The sequence below is a fragment of the Sciurus carolinensis genome, chromosome 5 (genome assembly GCF_902686445.1).
Source record: "Sciurus carolinensis chromosome 5, mSciCar1.2, whole genome shotgun sequence".
Taxonomy (NCBI): domain Eukaryota; kingdom Metazoa; phylum Chordata; class Mammalia; order Rodentia; family Sciuridae; genus Sciurus; species Sciurus carolinensis.
Genome location: NC_062217.1, coordinates 146,264,351 through 146,285,257, shown reverse-complemented (window position 1 = coordinate 146,285,257; position 20,907 = coordinate 146,264,351). Strand labels below are relative to the sequence as shown.

The following is a 20,907-nucleotide window of genomic DNA, read 5'->3' as shown; positions in this document are numbered from 1 at the left end:
ACAGACACTCCCCACTAAACAGATTAGAAAACTGAGGATAAGGTCATTTGCCCAAGGTTACTGGAAGCAGAATCCAAGCCTAGGCTAACTGGCTCCCAAGTCCATACTCTCACCTATACTTTTCTCTTCAACCTTCATATTTTCGTTGCATTTTGAGTATTTGTTGACCCCAAAGGGTGGAAAAGATTTGAGAAGCAAAGAAAAGGCACTTTCAGAACTTCAAAAATCAAAACACGTAAGACAATTTGTAGATAAATTATAATAGCTACTGTTTGTGGAAGTTTAATATGTCGAGTTTATTATCTCAACCCTCCAGCAATTCATATCATGTAGGTACTCATACAGTTCTGTTCCACAGATGAGGAAACAGAGAAAGACTGTGTACAAAGTCACAGTAGGAAGTGGAGGAGACACCAGGACTCAAACCCAGGCAGTTCAATGACCTAGTCGGCATTCTAACAAGAGCACTCCATTGCCTCCCTCTTCTGCAGTTGGGAGAAGATGGAATTCAGGGTCAGAGATGACTAGGAGGAGGTGCAGCCCTAAAAGCTGCAACCAGAAACGCACGGGACTCCAGGGCTGCACAGCTAGAACTGACCTCAAAGGACTCCTGGCCACCCACCCTGGGGATGCTGGGAAGACTCCCTCTTAGGAAATTCCTCCTCCAGTCTTCCCTGCTGCTTGGTCATCCTGCTCTGATATGCAGGCCCTCCCAGGGGTAGTTCCTCTGACCATAACTGTGACTTTTTTTGTACTAGGGATTGAACCCAGGGGTGCTTAAACACTGAACTACACCCCCAGCCCTTTTTATATTTTATTTAGAGACAAGGTCTGACTGAGTTGCTTAGGGATGCACTAAGTTGCTGAGGCTGGCTTTGAACTCAAGACCCTCCTGCCTCAGCCTTCCAAACCACTGTGATTACAGGCATGCACCACTGTGCCTGGCTTAACCTTGGCTTTTCTGACTGGACTTTTTGTCCCTCCACCTTGACCTCTATCCCTGACTCCTACTCCCTTTCTCCTCACCACCCTCCACTCTCAAGAAATTCAAGATTCCTGTGTCCTCCTCTAGTCAGTCTCCCATTTCTGTAAGGACTAGGAAGTGTGAATAGGAGGAAGATGCCATTGGAAACCTAATTTTAAATACATCTCAGTTTCCGGCTAGAACCTTTGATGCTAACTCAACTTCTCGTTCTCAGTTTCCTCATTTGTGAACTGGGGCAATAATCATATCCATATCCACCATGGTTAGGCATGGCGGTGCATGTCCATAATCCCAAGGACTTGGGAGGCTGAGGCTGAGGCAAGAGGATCAAGTTCAAGTTCAGCCTCAGCAACTTAGTGAGATCCTAAACAACTTATGAGATCCTGTCTCAAAAAGGGCTGGGGATGTGGCTCAGTGGTTAAGCGCCCCAGGTTCAATCCCCAGTACTCCCCACTGCAAACACACATACACCAGTGTCATGAGAAATAAAATGGTGCATGGAAAGAACTTGGTGCTGTGTCTAGTAACCAATCATAAATGATAATAAATATTAATGGCATTATATTAATAATAAATATTGTTGGTACTGAGATCAAGGCGACAAACAAGACTTAATGAAGACCACCAATTCAGAGTTTGTAAGCCTGGGAGCCCTTAGACAGGCTTCCCTCCCAGCAGGATGCCTGATAGGGGATGGCTTGCCTGCAGGAATAAGAGCAAGACAGATAAGTAGAATTCTTTGGGCAGGAGGCCAATGGTATCAGTCCCAGCCCTAGGAAAGAACTAAGGAATCTGCTTTATTTCCTTCACCAACCCCCTCTACCTCCAGAAGGAATCTCTTATCTCCTTGAAACTGTGATGAACTCTGATAATTCTGTGCCTCACAGAATATTTACCTTGGACTAAATTACCTCGGAGTTAACTAGTTTTTTGCTGTATGTTTTTGTTTTGCAGTACTGGGTATTGAAATCGGGTCGCACACATGCTAGGCAATTACTCCACCATTGAACTACATCCCCAGCCTTTATTATTTCAAGACAAGTTGCTGCTAAATTGCCCAGACTGGCCTGGAACTCATGATCCTCCTGCCTCCGCCTCCTGAGCACCTGGGATTACAGGTGTGTACCACAATGCTTGGCTTCCTCACTTTTTTTTTTCATGAATCTATTCAACTGCAAATTCCTTGAGGATGGGTGCCACATCTTAACTATTTTATACATCCACACACATGCAGGTGGAAATATCCTTTGCCCTTCATAGTGTCCCTGGATATCCCTGGGTGTCAGAACTGGGTGAGACCTCAACAGTCCTCCACTACAAGTGCCCACCTCCTGCCACTCCAGTTCACATCAGAAAGATAAGGAAAGTGAGGGGAACCATTCAAAAGATCAGGAGATGAGCAGGAGACCAGATTTATCAGTAACAAGTCAGAGGTGATCCATGGGGAAGGGCCTCAATGTTGGGACTTGCTGTGTGAGAAGAGAGAGACAGGTGCACAGAGATCCAGAGAGAGAGGGACTGGGAGGCCATGCCTGCCCATGTGGCAAGGACCTGAAGGCCAGGCAGCCAGAAACAGAATTCCTTGGTAAATATGGGACCCCACTCAGTGCCTATCACAACACCTCAAATCTAAGAAGCTTAAAGCTTACCAAACCAAGATTTCTTAAATGTCAGTAAAAGGTAGGAATAAATCAGTGTATTTCATCCTCCACTTCAATTTTAGTCTTATCTCTTTTGAACACAAGATACAAAGACATGTGTCAGGGCTGCTTCCTGGGCTTTTAAAACTCTGGAAGACATAGGGGAGTATTCACAGTCCTGAGAACAAAACAGGTGGAAAGGATCTGATTACAGCTAAGGTCTAGCACATCCATCATCCTCCCCAACCCCTCCTGAAAGCACCCAAGGATTCCCTACAGGGCACTGCCTGCTTTTCTGCCCTGTAGGCAGCAACTGGGTCTAACTAATTCCACCTATCTGTGGGGATAGAGGTGGCAGATCCATGCTCCATGTCCTCTCAGCAGTCATCTCAGGCAAGGGATACTCATCAGTAATAAACCCTAATGAAAAAATTCAAACTGGGAGCCAGGATGTAGCTCAGCAGTAGAGTGTTTGCCTAGTATACATGAGGACCTGGGTTTGGGGGGTGAGTAAGGCTAGCACCTGTAATCCTGTAATCCAAGACACTCAGGAGGCTGAGGCAGGAGGTTGACAAGTTCAAGGCCAGCCTCAACAATTTAGTGTGACCCTGTCTCAAAATTTAAAATAAAATGAAAAGAAACGTAGATGTAGTTCAGTGGTAAAGCAACCCTGGGTTCAATCCCCAGTGCCAAAAGGAAAAAAAAAAAAATCTGATCAAGACTTTCCTCCAAGCAGGCCTCTAAATCCTGAGCTCTTAGGGCAAAATGTTCCCCCCACCCCATAAACACCCTGGCCCCTTCCAGAGTAGTGTTTAATTTCTCAGGCTCCAGGGAACTTCCTTTCTTTCTTTAACTACTAAGCCACATCCCCTGCCCTTTTTTATTTTTATTTTTTTAATTTCGAGACAGGGTCTCAGTTGCTCAGGGCCTCCCTAAATTGCTGAGGCTGATCTCTAACTAGTGATCCCCCTACCTCAACCTTTCTGGGGATTACAGGCATGTGTCACCCATGTCTGACTGAGGACTAAACGTTTTTGAACAACAAGCCTTGTGGGTTAGGAAAACTCAGAGGATAATCAGGAGTCACGGTCATTACGCTCACTGTCCTTCCAGAACAGAAAAGGCTTCTCTCAGCCTTCCTTCTCCATTTATTTTCTCCACAGAAAAATAACTCCCTTATCAAGTACTGAACATTCAGTGAAGGCCCAGATTTAGAATGAGTGGGGCGAGGCTCTGAGGAGTGGAAGAAGGGTGGATGCTGTTCAGCCCCGGGACTCCCTGTGAAGACACCACATGTCTTTACTTGCAGAACCATCTTGCAAACTCATCACCAGATGTTCAGCTCTTGGCAGTGTCTGAGGAGAGGATTTATGCCAGAGAGAGAGAGAGAGAGAGAAAGTCAAGCTGATGACTGGCTTCTAGGAAAAGGAGCTGTGCTTTCTGGAGATTTGAAATGCAGTCGCCATTAAGAAGGAACAGAGTCAGAACCAGAAAAGCAAAGCAAGAGGAGAGTTCTGGGCAGGCTAGTGGCTTTCTCTAGAACTCCCCTGACAACACCCCCTCCCCCAACTTCTAAACCCTGTCTTCAGGCTGGAGTGCTCAGCCCAGCTTCAGTACAGCCTTCTTTCTGGATTATGGAGCCTGTCTGAGAAGAGACCCACGGTATGCACCACACCCTCTACCATGGCCCTGTGTGTGAAGCCACGAAGATGACCATGCTCAAAGCCAGGCAGTGTACAGACGTCTTTGCTCCTTCTACCCCCGTTCACATACAACTGTCTCCTTATATTTTCTTAGATTAAATGTTGAGTACGAAACAGTCACTTTGTTATTTGCACTAAATGTTCTGGAGTTTAGTGAATGGCTAGCAGTTGGTAGTGTGTTAGTCCAGGATCTCTGAGAAGCAGTTGCCAAGATAGGACTTGGAGGAAGTGTGTCAGGAGAATTGCCTTTGACAGGAAATGGGGAGGGGGAGCCAAGTGCCACTCTGAGAGAAGGAAGGGGGGTGGGTGGAAGCATCTTAGATTGCAGGTACTTTCTAAGGAAAAATCAGCAGCCTGCTGGGGAGTCCTTGAGTCAAAGTCACCCTTCAAGGAGTCCTGTCTCCTGGGATCAGGGCTGCTGCCTGGGTAGCCTTGATGTGGGGATGTTAAATCATAGGTGGAGGCAGCATACAGGCAGTGCAGTCTCTGGGGGGATTTCAGAGTGAAGCAGCTGGGGCCCTGGCCAACCAACTCCTTGCTGTGTGAGATCTGAAGGCTGTATTCTCCTGGCCACCACAAGTACACTTTATGTCCCTCAGAAGTGTCTTCAGGTCAGCACTCAGTGAATAGGAAAGCTATTAAAGGTAGCTGACAGATGATGGCAAGGTAACCAGGTTTCCATAGGCCTATTAAAGGTTTTTACTGGGGTGCAGCAGGAAAATCAATGGCCTTTATATTTCTGAGTGCAGTGGAAGAAAATGGCCCTTCTGAGCTGGCACTGGGCACAGGTTCCAGGTTGTTCAGCCTTAGAAATGTGGGCAAGAAAGAACCACAAACAGAAATCCACATGAGTTCCTTATCATTAAATGAGTTCGTAACTCAGCAAGTCCACTCCTAGCTATATACTCAAGATAAATGAGAACATCCACCCAAAAACTCATACACAAATGGACATGAATGTTTATGACAGTATTATGCACAATAGCCAAAAGGTGGAAACAACCCAAATGTCCACCAACAGGTGAATAGATAAAATGTGGGACATGTACACAGTGGAATGCTATTGACCATAAAAAGAAATGAAATAGTAGTCAGGGGCAGCAGCACACACCTATAACCCCAGCGGCTTGGGAGACTGAGGCAGGAGGATCTTGAGTGCAAAGCCAACCTTAGCAACTTAGTGAGGCCCAAAGCAACTGAGACTCTGTCTCTAAATAAAATACAACATAGAACTGGGGATGTAGCTCAGTGGTTGAGTGACCCTGAGTATCAATCCCCGGTATCAAAAAAAAAAAAAAAAAAAAAAAAAGTAGTGACATACACTACAGCATGACTGAACCTTGAAAACATGCTGAATGAAAGAAGTCATTCACAAAGGACCTAAGGGGTTGGGGAAATAGCTCAGTTGGTAGAGTGCTTGCTTTTTTTGCATGCACAAGGCCCTGGGTTCAATCTCCAGCACCACCAAAAAAAAAAAAAAAAAAGGACCTAAATTTATATGACTATGTTTATGTGAAACGTCCAGAACAGGCAAATCTATAACAGCAGAAGGAAGATTAGCTTTCTAGGGCTGAGAGGATTGAAGTTAGAAATAAGGAATACACGGTTTCTTTTTGAGGTCATAAAAATGTTCTCAAAGTGATGTGGTCAAGTTGTACACATCTGTGAAGATACTAAAAACAATTTGTACGCTTTTTTTTGGTCTAAATTAATGGTTTTATTTACATCTTTAAACTAGAAGAGGAGTCCAAAACAGACTGATGTCTGTGGATACAGTTTAAATGTAACGAAGAGCTGAACTATGTACACTGAGGAAAGGGATTTTTTTTCCCACACCAGTCTTTTCCTAATTTGCAGTTTCTCATTAGTAGACTAAATGCACTTTTTCCCAATTTAATTTAGAATGGAGTAATGCAACTTTTATAATCCGTCACTTAAGTTGTCTTTAAGGATAAAATACAAAGAAAATTTTAAATGGGTGTCACCACATCTATGGGTTGATGGTTTCACCGTCACCTTGACCCTTGAAATCAGTTTGTTGCTACAGCCTAACAAGAGCACTTCCATGAAACATGGAGGGTGTAATACAAAGCTGCTCTCCCGCCCTCTCTGGTGTAGCCGTTTTCCCCGCCTCCCAACTACTGTCAGTCTGTGAACATCCTAGCTAGCTATTGGTTCATCAGTCAGCTTGCAAGTATCCTTCTCCATTATTGGTCCCCTGCTAGCCTGGTGGGATTCTTAAAGATAGCTTCACTGCCATCTTTTCTCTCTTGCTTTTCTTTCCCCCGACTCACTTTCTTTCTCCTCCTGGCTTTCCACTCTCTCTAGCGCGCGCCCTTTCTTTTCCTTTCTCTTTTCCTCTCATTTTCTCTCTTACCCTGCAGGGAGACACTCTGTTTGCTTAATAAACTCCCTTGTGTGATTTCCCGTGTCTGGCGTGGTTTCGGTGGGATTCCTTACAGAGGGGACTTCATGGCCATGATGTCCAGCGGGGGACAGGCACACAGCACGTCACTACGATGAGTACAGAAGCTCCTACCCTCTTCAACTCCATGAGGAAAGTTATGACTCTCATTCCAACTAACTGGAAGTGGGCCAGGCGGCTGAGAAGCCAGAGTGAAGATTGAAATCTTTTTCTTTCCCATAGAGGAGGGGCGCTCCTTCAGCCCGTCTAAAGTGAACTCTGCGGAGTCTCTGCTCCTTCAGGACAGTGCACTGAAGGTCAGTTATTGCTAGCAAAGCCAGACGGGCCCCTTTCCCACAGGAAGGTGTTTTGCATGAAAAGGCTGTTGGTTTGGCTTGAAGCCCTCTGAGGAAGGAGGGTGTGGCAGCACAGGCTGGCCTGCATTGCCCGTGAGCCCTCTCCCTTACTAGCCAACTCCCAGTGCCTCAGGGGCAGCCTGGATCACCTTGTCATGTCCCAGGGAACCCGAGGCTCCCACACACCTATGGAGTAGAGGTTGTCCTCAGGCCTATGCAGAGAAAGAGTTACTACCATGCTCTGCCAACCAAACCTATAGAGCAGTCAAAAGCCCAAAGGATCAGAGCCCAGCTGGTCAGAAGAGCAGCTTCTGTATTAAGTGTCGACTTGTGGGGGGAAGTGAGAAGCCAAGCCAGGGCCAGAGCCAATGAGCCAACATCTTTGAAACAGGGGCCACCAGTGACTTGGCCAAAGCATGGAAGTGAACAGGGGTCACCAGTGACTTGGCCAAAGCATGGAAGTGAGCGACTGATAAGGCCACAGTTTCTGCCACCACCTCTTGGTACCTGTGCTTAGGTAGATGTAGGGAGTAGGAATTGAACTGAGGACTGGAGGGCAGGTGGCCAACAGAGGACAGATTTTATCAGAAAAGAGAGGAAACCCAAATACATGCCTGCCCTATTGACCCCGAATGGCAGGTGGAGAACTTTGGAGCCTGGGTAAAGTTCCTGAGAACAGTTGGTGAGCAGAGACAGGATGGGACGGGCACTGCTCCACAGGCAACATTAGGGCTTTGCAGAGGACGCTGGCAGTGCTGCATCTCCTGGACTGCTGTAAGGGAGTAAAGAGCAGCTTTTTTTTTTTTTTTTTTTTTTTGGCGGTACTAGGGATCGAACTCAGGGCCTTGTGCTTGCAAGGCAAGCACTCTATTGGCTGAGCTATCTCCCCAGCCCAAGAGCAGCTTTATTGCACTTTTTTTTCTTAGGAAACAAGGGATTGCCCTGCAGAAGTTCTTGAAAAATGTTCCTGTGGTTGGGTTTTCCAGGGGGCCACTCCTGCACCTGGACCCTTGGGCCAAGTGGACCATGTCTGGCTTAGTTACTGCGTAGTAGATGGACTGACCAACTGACAGGTGCCTGGGAAGGCCATGTGCCTGGGAGAGATGGGGCAAGCTTTCCAAACAGGGAAACTTCTTGGCAAATGTAGGCCCAGAAAGGCTGGAACCACAGTTTTCAACTGCAGTGTCCTGACTCCCTTTTTCCTGCTCCGGGATGGTTTTTTTTTTGGGGTTTTTTTTTTTTTTTTTTTTTTTTTTTTGGGTGCTGGGGATCGAACCCAGAGCCTTGTGCTTACAAAGCAAGCACTCTGCCAACCGAGCTATCTCCCCAGCCCCCTGCTCCGGGATGAAACCACCCCAGAGGAGCAGAGATACGGAACCAGATGGGGAAGGCCCTGGTCCAAATCCAGAGCATCAAATGAGATTACAAAAGGGTCTAAGGGGGTTGGAAACAAAAGAAGAGTTTACATATCAGATGTTGGTTTTGAAAAAGTCTTTTTGAGCTCAGGAAATTGGAGGCAGATGCCATGTGAAGTGCAAGCTGGGCTATCTGTCCATCCATCTCTCCTGAGCAGCTCTGACACTTCATATATAAAACCGTTTGCGGTTGATCTTTTCCCTACAAGTTGAGCAAGTGTTAGCATTCTTAAGGGAACCACAGAGGCACTGGCTACAGAAGATGTGGCCACACTCTGCAGAGACAATGAGATGTCCATTCTGCACAATCTCTGAGTATCTGTCCATGCAGTCGGGACAACTGACAGTACCAGAGGGCACATCTCTGTCCCTGGACAACTCCTGGTCATCACTGCTCACTACGCAGCTGTCAGCATGGTCTTGGTGCAGCCTCCTGGCGCTCCTCCTTGACCTCCTCCTCTTGTCAACAATCACAACAGAGTCATGGTGAGTCAGGTCCACGACCACAGGCTCTAAAGATTCACAGGTGAGGTCCACGATTTCATTGCCAGGTGTTTCCACAAGTTCTATGGGTTCTGCTTCCAAGGAAATCTCAGGGGTGGAGGCTGCTTCCCAAGTTCACTTCTGGGCTTGTCTAGAACTTACTGTTCCACCCTAGCGCTTTCTTGTACTCATTGTGCTCCTTGGCTCCAACCTACAGAAAGGGAAATGATCTCTACCCAGGTTTGCAGCAAAGTAGAATATTCTCAACTTCTCATGCCCACTGGTTATTCGTCCTCTGGTTTACAAATAATTTGGAGCCACGCAGATTTCAGTATCTTTGAGTCCTGTCCCTGGACTGGGCTTGTCTGGCAGGAGCCGCCCCCAAAATACTAGCCGGAGGAAGCACCTTCGCAAGCTGATAAGGAGACCCATTTAAGCAAGACTCCAATTGGGGGCCTGGGGAGATAGCTCAGCTGGTAGAGTGCTTGCCTTCTAAGCACAAGGCCCTGAGTTCGATCCCCAGTACCGCAAAAAAAAAAAAAAAAAAAAAAAAAAAAAGACTCCAATTGGTACACTTTAAATGAGTAAAGAGGCTTGTAATCTGACTCTGGAGACTGAGGCAGGAGGATCACAACTTCAAGACCAATCTCAGCAATTTATTGAGACCCTAAGAGTAAAAATAAAAAGAACTGGGGGACTGGGGATATAGCTCAGTTGGTAGAGTGCTTGCCTTGTAAGTACAAGGCCCTGGGTTCAGTCCCTAGCGCTGCCCCCCCCCCCAAAAAAAAAAAAAAAAAAAAAAAAACAGAGTACCAGTACCAAAAAAAGAAACAGAAAAGTGTATGGTATGTGATATATGAATTGTATCTCAATAAAGCTGTTTTTCAAAAAGTTGTAAATAATTATTAAGAAAAAAAAACCCACAAAATCCCTTGCTCCATGGGAGGAAGTGGGCAGGTGGCTCTGGGGAACCTAAAACGGTGGCTCTGCTGTAGGAAGACCGAAGACAGGGTTCTCCCGTGCAGCACAGGGATAATCTCAGAGTGTGACTGGCAAGAATAGGATGTTCTCACATGCATGTGGTGGCACATTCCTTGGTACTAAAAAACAAAAAGGGCCAGGAAGTAGCTCAGTGGTAGAGCACTTGCCTAGCATGGGTGAAGCCTGGGTTCAATTCCCAGCTACACACACACACACACACACACACACACACACACACAAAATATACATATATATATATACATATATATGTATATATATATATAAAAGACAATGCAGGTTCCTGCTCACTGGAAGGCATAAGGAGAGATAAAGAAAGAAAAGGCCTCAGTAAAGACAGGCAGACAGGAACAAAATGTGGTTGCGAGGTGTGGCCAGGGGAGCCACACTATCCACTGATGCCTCACATCTCGGGTACAGGACAAGTGACTGGGAATTAGGCTTCTAGGTCCCATTTCTGATTCCATGTTCCTCTGTCCAGCAGCTAACTTCACTGTGCTGGGAACTTTCTGGCCCCAGGATGTTAGAGAGGTAACAAATGCGACCTCAGTGCCACAGCCTGGGTCAGGCCAAAATTTTATACCAGCCAGTCCAAAAACCTTCCCTCCTTGAGCAAAGGTTCCTTTGTTAAAGCAAAATAACTCCCAGAAGGGTGAATGTTTTGTGCTACCAGTTACCTGGCAGGGGGACAATTCCTATCAACAGAAAACACTGTTCTCTTGCCATGACAAGAAATCACCTCCACGACTAGTTTTAAACCATTTAATCAGGATGACTTGTCTCTGTGTTGCTCAACAAAGACAACTTGTCTCTGTGAACATGGTCTGAAAGCCAGCCCCTGGCCACAGTCACCCTGCTGTTGACCAAGCAGCCCCACCTCTCTTTCCTCCCAGTGCGCCCACCACTGAGCCTCGCACTCCCCACAGCCTCTGTGAGGTCACTTCCCTCCGGCACTCACAGACATCAGACCTGACTGGCACAGCTCCGCCTTCCTCAAGCAATAATACATGCACACCTTCAGCTTTTTACTTCAGGTACTACTTGACCTCCTGCAGCAGTGGTGTGCCAGGCATTTCACACGCATCACGTCATTTGAACCTCATAACAGCAAACTGTTTTCAGATGAGGATACCGTGGCAGTGAGAGCTCAACTGCCCACCCCAGCTCACACAGCAGGGATGTGGCACCAAACCCAGGCTTCCTAAGTCAAAAGCGTGGACTTTAACACCATGCGCAGACGCAACTGTACCATGTGGGGCCTAATGCGCTGCCCGGATAATAAAGGCCCTCTCCCTTTCCCAGGGCTTGAGTCCTAAATTAAACACCCAGACTATCTGCTGCTTCTTTGTCTTGGGCAACAGGCTAACCCTTCAATTTCCCTTTCTTCCTGCCCAGTGTTGTAACAGATCACAACCCCAATTACCTAAAAATAACCTTCCTGCCCCTCAAGGCCTTATTGCTTTGGGTATGGCAACTCCGTTCCTTCCAAATGAACTTGCAGTTTTTATTTTTTAAATTGTCAATGGACCTTTATTTTATTTATATGAGGTGCTGAGAATTGAACCCAGTGTCTCATACATGCTAGGCAAGTGCTCTACCACTGGCCACAACCCAAGGCCACAAACAGTTTTTAAAGCTGTTGCTATTGGGGAAGTTCCTGTCAAAGAGTTGCATCTCTCAACTTCTGCCCATCAGTTAACTCCGTGACCTTCGGATGTCACTGAACACCTAGAACCATGTTTCTCCTCTGTTAAATGAGAACACCTACCATGTCCTCCTCAGATCATTGGTAAGAAGGTATTTTACCACCCTAAGAGTTTTCTGGGTAACATGAATAGCTTACATTTATTACCTGCTTGCTACACACCAGGCAGTGTTCTCAGCACCTAACATGCATTATCTTCTTTAGTTCTCATAAACCCTATGGGTAGGCATTCTTATCATCTCTCTCTCTCTCTTTTTTTCTTTTTTTGGTGGTACTGGGGATTGAACCTAGGGTCTTGTGCATGGGAGGCAAGGATTCTACCAACTGAGCTATATCCCCAGCCCTCATCCCCATTTTATATATGGAAAATAGTTTCAGAGAATTAGATGTCCTGCTCAAGGTCACACAGCAAGTGGTTACTTGAGTGCCAACTCAGAGGGATTAAATACAGTATCTGTCCTATGGCTATGAATGGTACTTCCTAGCCTTGTGTAGTTGATCATGGACAGGGCTAATGTCCCTAGGTCGAAGTCATCACTGGAATTCAGAGGTGGGAGTTGTCTTTCATCACAGAGGTGAGCCCTGAGGTGTAGTGGGAGAGAATATGCTCAGGACATCTGGGTGCCTCTTGTCCTTCTTTTGGTGCCATATGCTTCCTGGAGGAGGTTCTAAGCAGATACTTTTAAGATGGAGGCCCGGTAGGTGGCCTGTGACCCCTCAAAGCCCATTCCATGCTGGCGATTCACCCAGACACTATATCTAGTTATTATGCAGACTCATTTTGGAGGTAAGCAGATTTCTGATGGCCAGGAAAAGTATGGGAAGGCTGAGCCTCCCAATCTCCCCATCTTATTTGCAAAATCCCAGCTTCAATAGCATTACTTTCTTTCTATAGGGGTTTAGCAGAATAGGTTGTTTGAAGAGCTCCCTCTGGTGGAATAGGTGCACCACTGCACTCACTATACCTTCATATTTTGACATAGACATACATTTTCACATTGAATCTTCACGGTAGCCCAGTGGATTTAGTATTATTATAGCAACTTAAAGATCAAAAAATAGAGGCTTACAGAGTTTAAGATAAACCCAACACTTTCTCTGCTTTTTCTCAGCAATTGTCCCCAAGTCTCTGGTGGTTAGCACTATCTTACTTGCAATTATTTCCACACCATGTGTCCTCTTCCTCCCCAAACCACCAGTTCCCTTTTATCAGTCTTACCACCCAGGTCTCAGCCTGTGTCCTAGGAGTGGGGCCCATGGTGGGGGTGGAGCTGTCTCCTGGGGCTGGAGGGACTGAGGCGAGCAATTGGTATTGACTTTTGTCTTCTCTGCAATGTTACTTTCTCACATTAACAGTCTTTAAGCTATTTTTGCTCTGTGTGCACAGAATCCTTCTTATTTTCAGTCCACCTAGGTAGTTTAAAACTTCTACAGACAAGAACACAAATTGTAAGCTCACAGCTCAATGAATTATTTCTCAGTGAACACATCCATATAAACTTCAAAAGATGAGGAGATAACCACACTTCTTGTGCCCACTCTGTTATTGCCACCTCCCAAAAGTCTGTGATTCTGACTCCTAATGTAGATTAGTCATGCTTTTGAACTTCATCTAAATAAATCATGCAACATGTATTCTTCTGTGTCTGGAGTTTTTCATTCATGTTAGACAATACATGAAGTTGTTCATAGCAATAGTTTGTTCTCATTGCATTTACTATAATGCCATAGCGATTCATTATATATCAATATACTATTGACGGTAGAATGGATAAAAATTTATTTGATTATTTCCAGTACTATTAAGAATATTCTCTTCTTTCTTTCTTTAAGTAAGCATCTCTATTTGTGTGTATCCAGTAATTAATTGCTGGATTGTGGAGTAGGAATATTTTCAGTTTTAGGAGATACTACCACATAGTTTAAGGAAATGATTTATCAATTTTACACTCCCACCAGTAGTAGAGATAGCCAGTTGCTCCACATCCTACCAACACTAGTATTGCTAATCATTTTTTAATCCTTATTTTTTTGGGGGGAGGGGTACCTAGGGACACTCTACCACTAAGCCACATCCCCAACCCTTTTTTAAATTTTTATTTTTAATTTTTTATTTTTTATTTTTTTTGCTGTGCTGGGGATTGAACCCAGGGACTTGTGCTTGCAACGCAAGCACTCTACTGACTGAGCTATCTCCCCAGCCCGGAATTCCACTTTTATAAGGCTCACTCCTGTGGCCAGGCACCGTGGCCCTGGAGTAAGGGACCAGAGAATTCCTCGCAACAGAACTTCTTTTCTAGCAGCACCTCTCCTTCGGGAGCCTCCGGGCTCAGAAGCACACAGCAAAAGTAAAACCGGATGTTGACTGTTGTGCCATAGTAACGCTTGAGATTCCGGAAGTAACGCGGGAGGAAGAGGAAGTGAGGTGCTCTGGGGACCCACGTGGATTCTCTGCGTGTTTCTGCGTCCCTGAAAGCCGGTTCTCTGGACTTGCTGGGCACCAGGGTTTAGTCAACATGGGTCGCTCGGGGAAGTTGCCCTCGGGTGTCTCGGCTAAGTTGAAGCGCTGGAAGAAAGGCCACAGCAGCGACAGCAACCCCGCCATCTGCCGCCACCGCCAGGCCGCCCGCAGCCGCTTCTTCAGCCGGCCCTCAGGTAACCGGTCCCTGAGTCTCGAGCAGGGCCGGCGTCAGGGTTCTGAGCCGGCCTGGGTCTGGGTGGATCTGGGTCCTCTCGAGGTCCGGGGCCCAAGCATTGGGACTTTCCTATCTTAGGTTGTCGGATCTGGAGCTCCCAGATGCGGAAACTGTCCACAGTGGGGAAATGACTTGTCCAGGGTACCGCGGGTGTCGGAGTTGGGACGCAACCGACCTTGGGTGGCTTTTAAGAGAGTTCATCTTTATTTATTCCCGGATCCCTGAATTTAACTCCCAGGCGACTCCCATCGACGTTTATGCCATCGGCACAGGGGAACTGACTGGGAGGGTTCCCTTTCGCCTGGCTTTCTAAGTTTTAGGCACAGAGTGGGCTGTCAAGGCAGGCCGTGTTCACAGTTCAGCCTCGCGGGGTGGGGTCCGGACCAGGCCGCTTTGTTTCCCACGGTTGTCTGTTTTGTCCGCCCAAAGAGGTTTGGGTAGTACTGCGGGTCCTTTCCTGTGTCTTCGGTTCTCAGGAAGGAGCGACCTGACAGTTGATGCCGTGAAGCTGCACAATGAACTGCAGTCAGGGTCCCTGCGCTTGGGCAAAAGCGAAGCCCCTGAGACGGCCATGGAGGAAGATGGGGAGCTGGCCCTTACCCAGAAGTCCTCGAGCACCTTCCTGAGTGGCCTCTCTGACTGCACAAACGTCACCTTCAGCAAAGTGCAGCGCTTTTGGGAGTCCAACTCGGCTGCCCACAAGGAGGTATCTGGGAGACTGAGAAGGGTGTGAGAGAGGGAGGAGGGGCCAGGCTCATGCGTTTTATTTTCTTCCAACCTTGGTGACAGCTGATATTTCTGAACAATGTGTCATCCCTCTTACTCTTTGTGTCCCCTACATATTATCCTTCTAGGGCAGGTTCCATTTTCCACTTTTTGTAAAAACATTTTCCCTTGCTGAAGTATAAGGTTCTTGAGGGTGGGAATATTTTCCAGATATTTATCTCCACAACTATACCTAACCCAGGACGTTTTACATAGAATACTTTCAAGAAACATGGAAAATATGTTAATTAATTGGTTGGATTAATTAATGCTGACTAATGTATAACCAGAAGATTGAGAAGTTATACTCCATTTATGTATGATGTGTCAAAATGCATTCTACTGTCATGTATAAGTAATTAGAACAAATAAAAAATTTTAAAAAAATTAGTGCTAACAGTGGTTAGAAAATGTTTTATTTAGCAAAATTAAATTTATTTACTTTTATAATTTTACTTATACTTTAAAGTTATATGTATCTATAGTTTTCATTGTTTAAATGAAAAATGTTTGAAATTTTAAATTATATGAAGTAATGTCAGTAGAATAAAATGTGATAGTTATTTTCCCATTTTGCCTCCTCTCCAGTGGCTACTATTTATAGGTCGTTATGTATCCACCTAGATAGCACTGTCCAGTAATGATGTAAAGGGAGCCACATTTGAAATTTTCTAGTAGCTACATTAAAAAGGCAAAAAGAAACAGATGAAATTAATCTTTCTTAAAATTTTCAGTAGTACTGAGAATTGAACCCAAGGGTGTTCTACCCCTGAGTTACACTCCTAGACCTTTTGGTTGTTTATTTTGAGGCAGGGCCTAAGAATGTCCAGGATGGCCTTGACTTTGCAATCCTCCTCTCAGCCTCCTAAGTAGCTGAGATAACAGTTGTGTACCATCATGCCTGGCAAATTTTAAAGTATTTTATTTAACCTGGTATATATAAAGTATTAACATTTCAACATATATAACCAATATTTTTTAAAACAAGTTCCCCCAACGCCCTTAGAGAGGGTCTTGCTATGTGACCCAGTCTGACCTGAAACTCCTGGGCTCAAGCAATCCTTCTGCCTCAGCCTCCTGAGTAGCTGGAACTGTAGGTGTGTGCCAACACACCTGGTTAAAAAAATAAATAAATAAAAGAGACATTTTTATGAAATTAAAAGTGTGTAACCAGGCATGGTGGTGCACACCAGTAATCTCAGCTGTCTGGGAGACTGAGGCAGGAGGATCTAAGCTGCCCACCAACCTGGGTTACTTAGCAAGACCCTGTTTCAAATGTGAAATGAAAAATGAAAAGGGCAGTGGATATAACTCAGTGGTAGACATTAGTTTGTGAAGGAAAAAAGAATGGGAAGCCCGGGTGGGAGCAGGTTCCAGATATATCACAGGTGCTTTCTCTCGCAGATCTGCGCAGTTCTGGCTGCTGTCACTGAGGTGATTCGCTCCCAGGGAGGGAAGGAGACGGAGACTGAGTACTTTGCTACTCTGGTGAGTGGGTGCACCTTGGGAGTGCAATAGGTTAGTCAGACTACAGACAGCAGACAGATGCCCCTGGCCTGTGGGACATAGAAGGACAACTTTGAACAGGTGAAAGTGCCTCCATTGTGTTCAGGCAGCTTGGTAAGGCTGGAGGTATTTTTTCCTGTAACACAAAAGTCCACTGCTCTTTTTTTTTTTAACCTCTTTTCTTACCTTCTTCTTTTTTTTTTCCCCTGTACTAGGGATTGCATCCAGGGGGGCTTTACCACTGAGCTACATCTCCAGCCCTTTCTATTTTTTATTTTGAGACAAGTCCTCATTAAATTGCAGAGGGTTTCACTTGAGTCCCTGAGGTGGTCTCAAACTTGTGAACCTCCTGCCTCAGCCTCCTGAGCTACGAGAATTACAGGCATGTGCCGCTACACCTGTCGCCTTTCTTTCCTTCCTGGATTGAACCCAGGAGCGCTCTACCACTGAACTATATCTCCATCCTTTTTATTTATTTTGAGGCAGGGTCTCACTAAGTTGCCTATGCTGGCCTCAAACTTACAATCCTCCTGCCTTAGAATCCTAAGTAGCTGGGATTACAGGTGTGGGCCACTTTGTCCAACTGATTTTTACATTTTTTAAAGGATTATTAAGCATATACAGAAAAGAATATGCAACAAAGATCATATATGGCCTCTAAAGTATAAAATATTTATTATCTGACCCTTTTTGGAAAAATTTGCCAACCCCTGTTCCAGAAAAATGAAGTAAATTAGATGGCAGTATAGGGTTTTTATCATGTTCCAGGTAATATTCTTAGTACTTTACATATATTAATTCAGTTGAACCCCACAACTTATAAGGCATGTAGCATAGTCGAATGTCACTTAACAACAAGGATATCTTCTGAAACTTCTGCTGGGTAATTTCCTCATGTATGAATATCAGGGTGTGCTTAAACAAACTAAGACAGCTCTAGTGTCACTAGGTGATAGAATCTCTTGGGACTGCTGTCCTGTATGTGGTCTGTCATTTGACTGAAATGTCGTCTAGCAACTGACATTATTCTCATCTCTATTTTACAAATGAATAAACTGAGTCACAAATAAGTTAGGATACTAGCCAAAGTTACACAGTGGCAGAGCTGGTATTTGAACTTTTGAAACCATGGTTCTGGGTCATATCTATTTTATTGGCATGTTGCTCCTCCCTCTTGCTTTCCTGTTGTGTATTTTGACACTTTATCCATTCTGTCCCTCAATCTGACTCTCAGATGACAACAATGGAGGCAGTGGAGTCCCCGGAGTCGCTGGCTGCTGTTGCTTACCTACTGAACCTTGTCCTGAAGCGGTGAGTCCCAATTCCTGCTTGAATGCCAGTTATGTTTATGGAGGGGATTGAGAATGTGGACAGGAGGAACAGGATCAGGGAACTGTTCTTTCATAACGTTCTTGATTTTTAAGATGAAAGTGTTTTGGAGATTGGTTGTATAATAATGTGATTATAATTAAAACTACCAAACTATACGCTCCAAAGTGGTTAAGATAAATTCTGTGTGTATTTTACCACAATTAGAAAGTTAAAAATAGGAGCTGGGGTTGTAGCTTAATGGTAGTGTGCTTGCCTAGCATGAGTGAGGCACTGGGTTCGATTCTCAGCACCATATATAAATAAATAAAATAAAGGTCCATTGCCAACTAAAAAAAAATTTTTAAAAAGAAATTAAAAAATAAAATCAAAATTTTAAGAAGATGCTTGAATATCTGGTAGCATTCTACAACATTGGACTCTGGGCTTGACTTGTATTGTCACACATTGGAATGAATGTTGGTGCCCAGTGAGGGGGTAACTCTGGAGCAATGAGGGGGGCAGGAGAAATGGACTGGAATGTTGCACCAGGCTGTGGAGACCTGCAGCCAGGGGAGGGGGTGAGAGAACTAGTGTGAGTTTATGGTGGCCCGTCTTGTGGGTGATAGGGAGGTGAGGGAAGCCGGGAGCTCAGGCATCGTGGAAAGTACACTGAACCCAGTATAAGGAAGTATGATTCTTGTCAACTCACTGAGTGACTGGGCCAGCAGTGCCCTTCCCTTGGTCCAGCTTTCTCCTTTGCACCACCAAGGCCTACACCAGCTGTTCTTCAGAGGCCCCTCTGGCATGACCTTCTCTGTTCTTCCTACAGCGTGCCCAGCCCTGTGCTTATCAAGAAGTTCTCTGATACCTCCAAAGCCTTCATGGACATCATGTCTGCCCAGGCCAGCAGTGGCTCCACCTCTGCCCTCCGATGGGTCAGTCTGTGTATTCTAGAGCCCACTGGGTTTGGTTAAAATGTAGCTGTTCCCTGGGAGGTGTTTAGGCACTCTGGATCCTCAGACAGATCCTTTTGGCATTTCTGGAGTTGGTGAGAATCTGGCCTCTATTCCCTCCTGGTTGAGGCTGGTGGAGCTGAAGGACTGACTTTCTTCTTCAAGGTCCTCTCCTGCCTGGCCACCCTTCTGCGAAAGCAAGACTTAGAAGCCTGGGGCTACCCTGTGACCCTTCAGGTGTACCATGGGCTTCTGAGCTTCACTGTGCATGCCAAACCCAAGGTGAGAAGGCTAGGTCCCCAGAGGATGGGGAGGGAAACTGGCGTCTCTGAGGGGGTTGGGAAGGAGGCCCTGAAGAGCTTTTGTCCAAGGCTTTACTTCCTGCCTCCATGTCAACCACGTAGACGAAGAAGATGAGGGGTAGCCCCTTCTCCAGCAGGAGGTTTTGGTGCCTTTTCAGTCAGGATGTTGGCATAATGCTGATCGGCCTTGTCCCTCTTGTTTCCTTGCCCCTCAGATCCGGAAGGCTGCTCAGCATGGAGTGTGCTCAGTTCTTAAGGGCAGTGAATTCATGTTTGGTGAAAAAGCCCCTGCCCACCATCCTGCTGCTATCTCCACTGCCAAGTTCTGCATCCAGGAGATTGAGAAGTCTGGAGGTGGGAAGCCAGACTAAGGGCAGGTGGATGGGACGTGGAGGATGCTCAATAATAAAAATCCCCCTTGGTCTGCCAGGCTCCAAGGAGGCTACCACTACTCTGCACATGTTGACACTGCTGAAGGATGTGCTACCTTGCTTCCCAGAAGGCCTGGTGAAGAACTGTAGTGAGACTCTCCTCCGGGTCATGACCTTGAGTCACGTGGTGAGTTCAGGCCACAGGAAGGAAGAGAGGCCCATGATGGTAGCATTTGGGGAGTTCACTGGTCAGCCAAAAAGTAGGTATGGTGGCATGTGCCTGTAGTCCCAGCTACTTGGGAGGCTGAGGCAGGAGGATTGACTAATCCTAGGAGTTCAAAGCCATTATGGGCATACTGAGACCTTGTCCTCCCGAAAAAAGCAGGACCTGAGATCTCCTTGCCCTGACTCTACTACTCTTACACTAAAACAAAAACACCATGTCACCCATAGTTTTAGGATAGGGTGGGCCATCTCAGAGTCCTGGTACAGTTGAAAGCTCCTCTTAAGAGATTGGGTCAGAATGAGATTGAATTGTTAGTGGAACTTATAAAACGTCACCTCTCTATCCATTCCTCTCAAGCTCTTCTCCAGCCAGAGTTATAGTTATATCTGCTTTATACCTTCTTTTAAAATTCTTGCTTATTTACTAACGTGTCAATATAGCAGCTGTAGAATTAGAAACAATCCTGTTTCCACCAGCCTGACACAATTATGTTAATCTTTGTATATTGTAGTGTTCATGTATGCATTTGAAAGCTATTTATTAATAACATGTTCATTTATTTTTATAAATGTATATTTTTTAGTTTAGTTTATGTGGTGCTGAGGATCGAACCCGGGCCTCATGCATGCTAGGCGAGCACACTACCACTAAGCCACAACCCCAGCCCACATTCATTGTTTAGAGGAGGGGAAAAATTGCTTGAAATATATAAAGTAAAAAGTAAGGCTGGTGTAATGGCACACATCTGCAATCCCAGCAACTTGGGAGGCTGAGGGAAGAGGATCTCAAGTTCTAGGGCAGCCTCAGCAATTTAGCAAGACCCTACCTCAAGGTAAAATAATAATAATAATAAATATTAATAATAGTAATAAAGGGCTGAGAATGTAACTCAGTAGTAAAGTGCCCCAGGGTTCAGTCCTCGATTGAACCCAGGGGTGCTTAATCACTGAGCCACATCCCCAGCCTTTTTATATTTTATTTTGAGACAGTATCTTAGTTGCTTAGGGCCTTGCTAAGTTGCTGAAGTTGGCTTTGAACTTGTGATCTCCTGCCTCAACCTCCTGAGTTGCTGGGATTATAGGTGTGC

At 45.6% G+C, this 20,907-nt stretch overlaps 1 protein-coding gene and 1 pseudogene across 2 annotated transcripts in view; one reads left to right on the top strand and one right to left on the bottom strand.

The window, feature by feature from the left end:
* Positions 1 to 8,671: 8,671 nt before the first annotated feature.
* LOC124985784 (E3 ubiquitin-protein ligase RNF4-like) lies at positions 8,672 to 9,178 on the bottom strand (annotated as a pseudogene).
* Positions 9,179 to 14,135: 4,957 nt separating this feature from the next.
* The window catches only part of Rrp12 (ribosomal RNA processing 12 homolog), a 31,743-nt gene continuing 24,971 nt past the window's right edge, over positions 14,136 to 20,907 (top strand). For both annotated transcript variants that reach the window (XR_007108859.1, XM_047554126.1), the window contains exons 1-8: positions 14,136 to 14,345; positions 14,863 to 15,092; positions 16,556 to 16,639; positions 17,892 to 17,968; positions 18,798 to 18,903; positions 19,087 to 19,203; positions 19,439 to 19,577; positions 19,654 to 19,781. Coding sequence is in view for 1 of the 2 variants with exons in the window: in XM_047554126.1 (XP_047410082.1) it covers positions 14,207 to 14,345; positions 14,863 to 15,092; positions 16,556 to 16,639; positions 17,892 to 17,968; positions 18,798 to 18,903; positions 19,087 to 19,203; positions 19,439 to 19,577; positions 19,654 to 19,781 (1,020 nt within the window). In the remaining variant the exon portion in view is untranslated. The remainder of the gene's footprint in view (positions 14,346 to 14,862; positions 15,093 to 16,555; positions 16,640 to 17,891; positions 17,969 to 18,797; positions 18,904 to 19,086; positions 19,204 to 19,438; positions 19,578 to 19,653; positions 19,782 to 20,907) is intronic.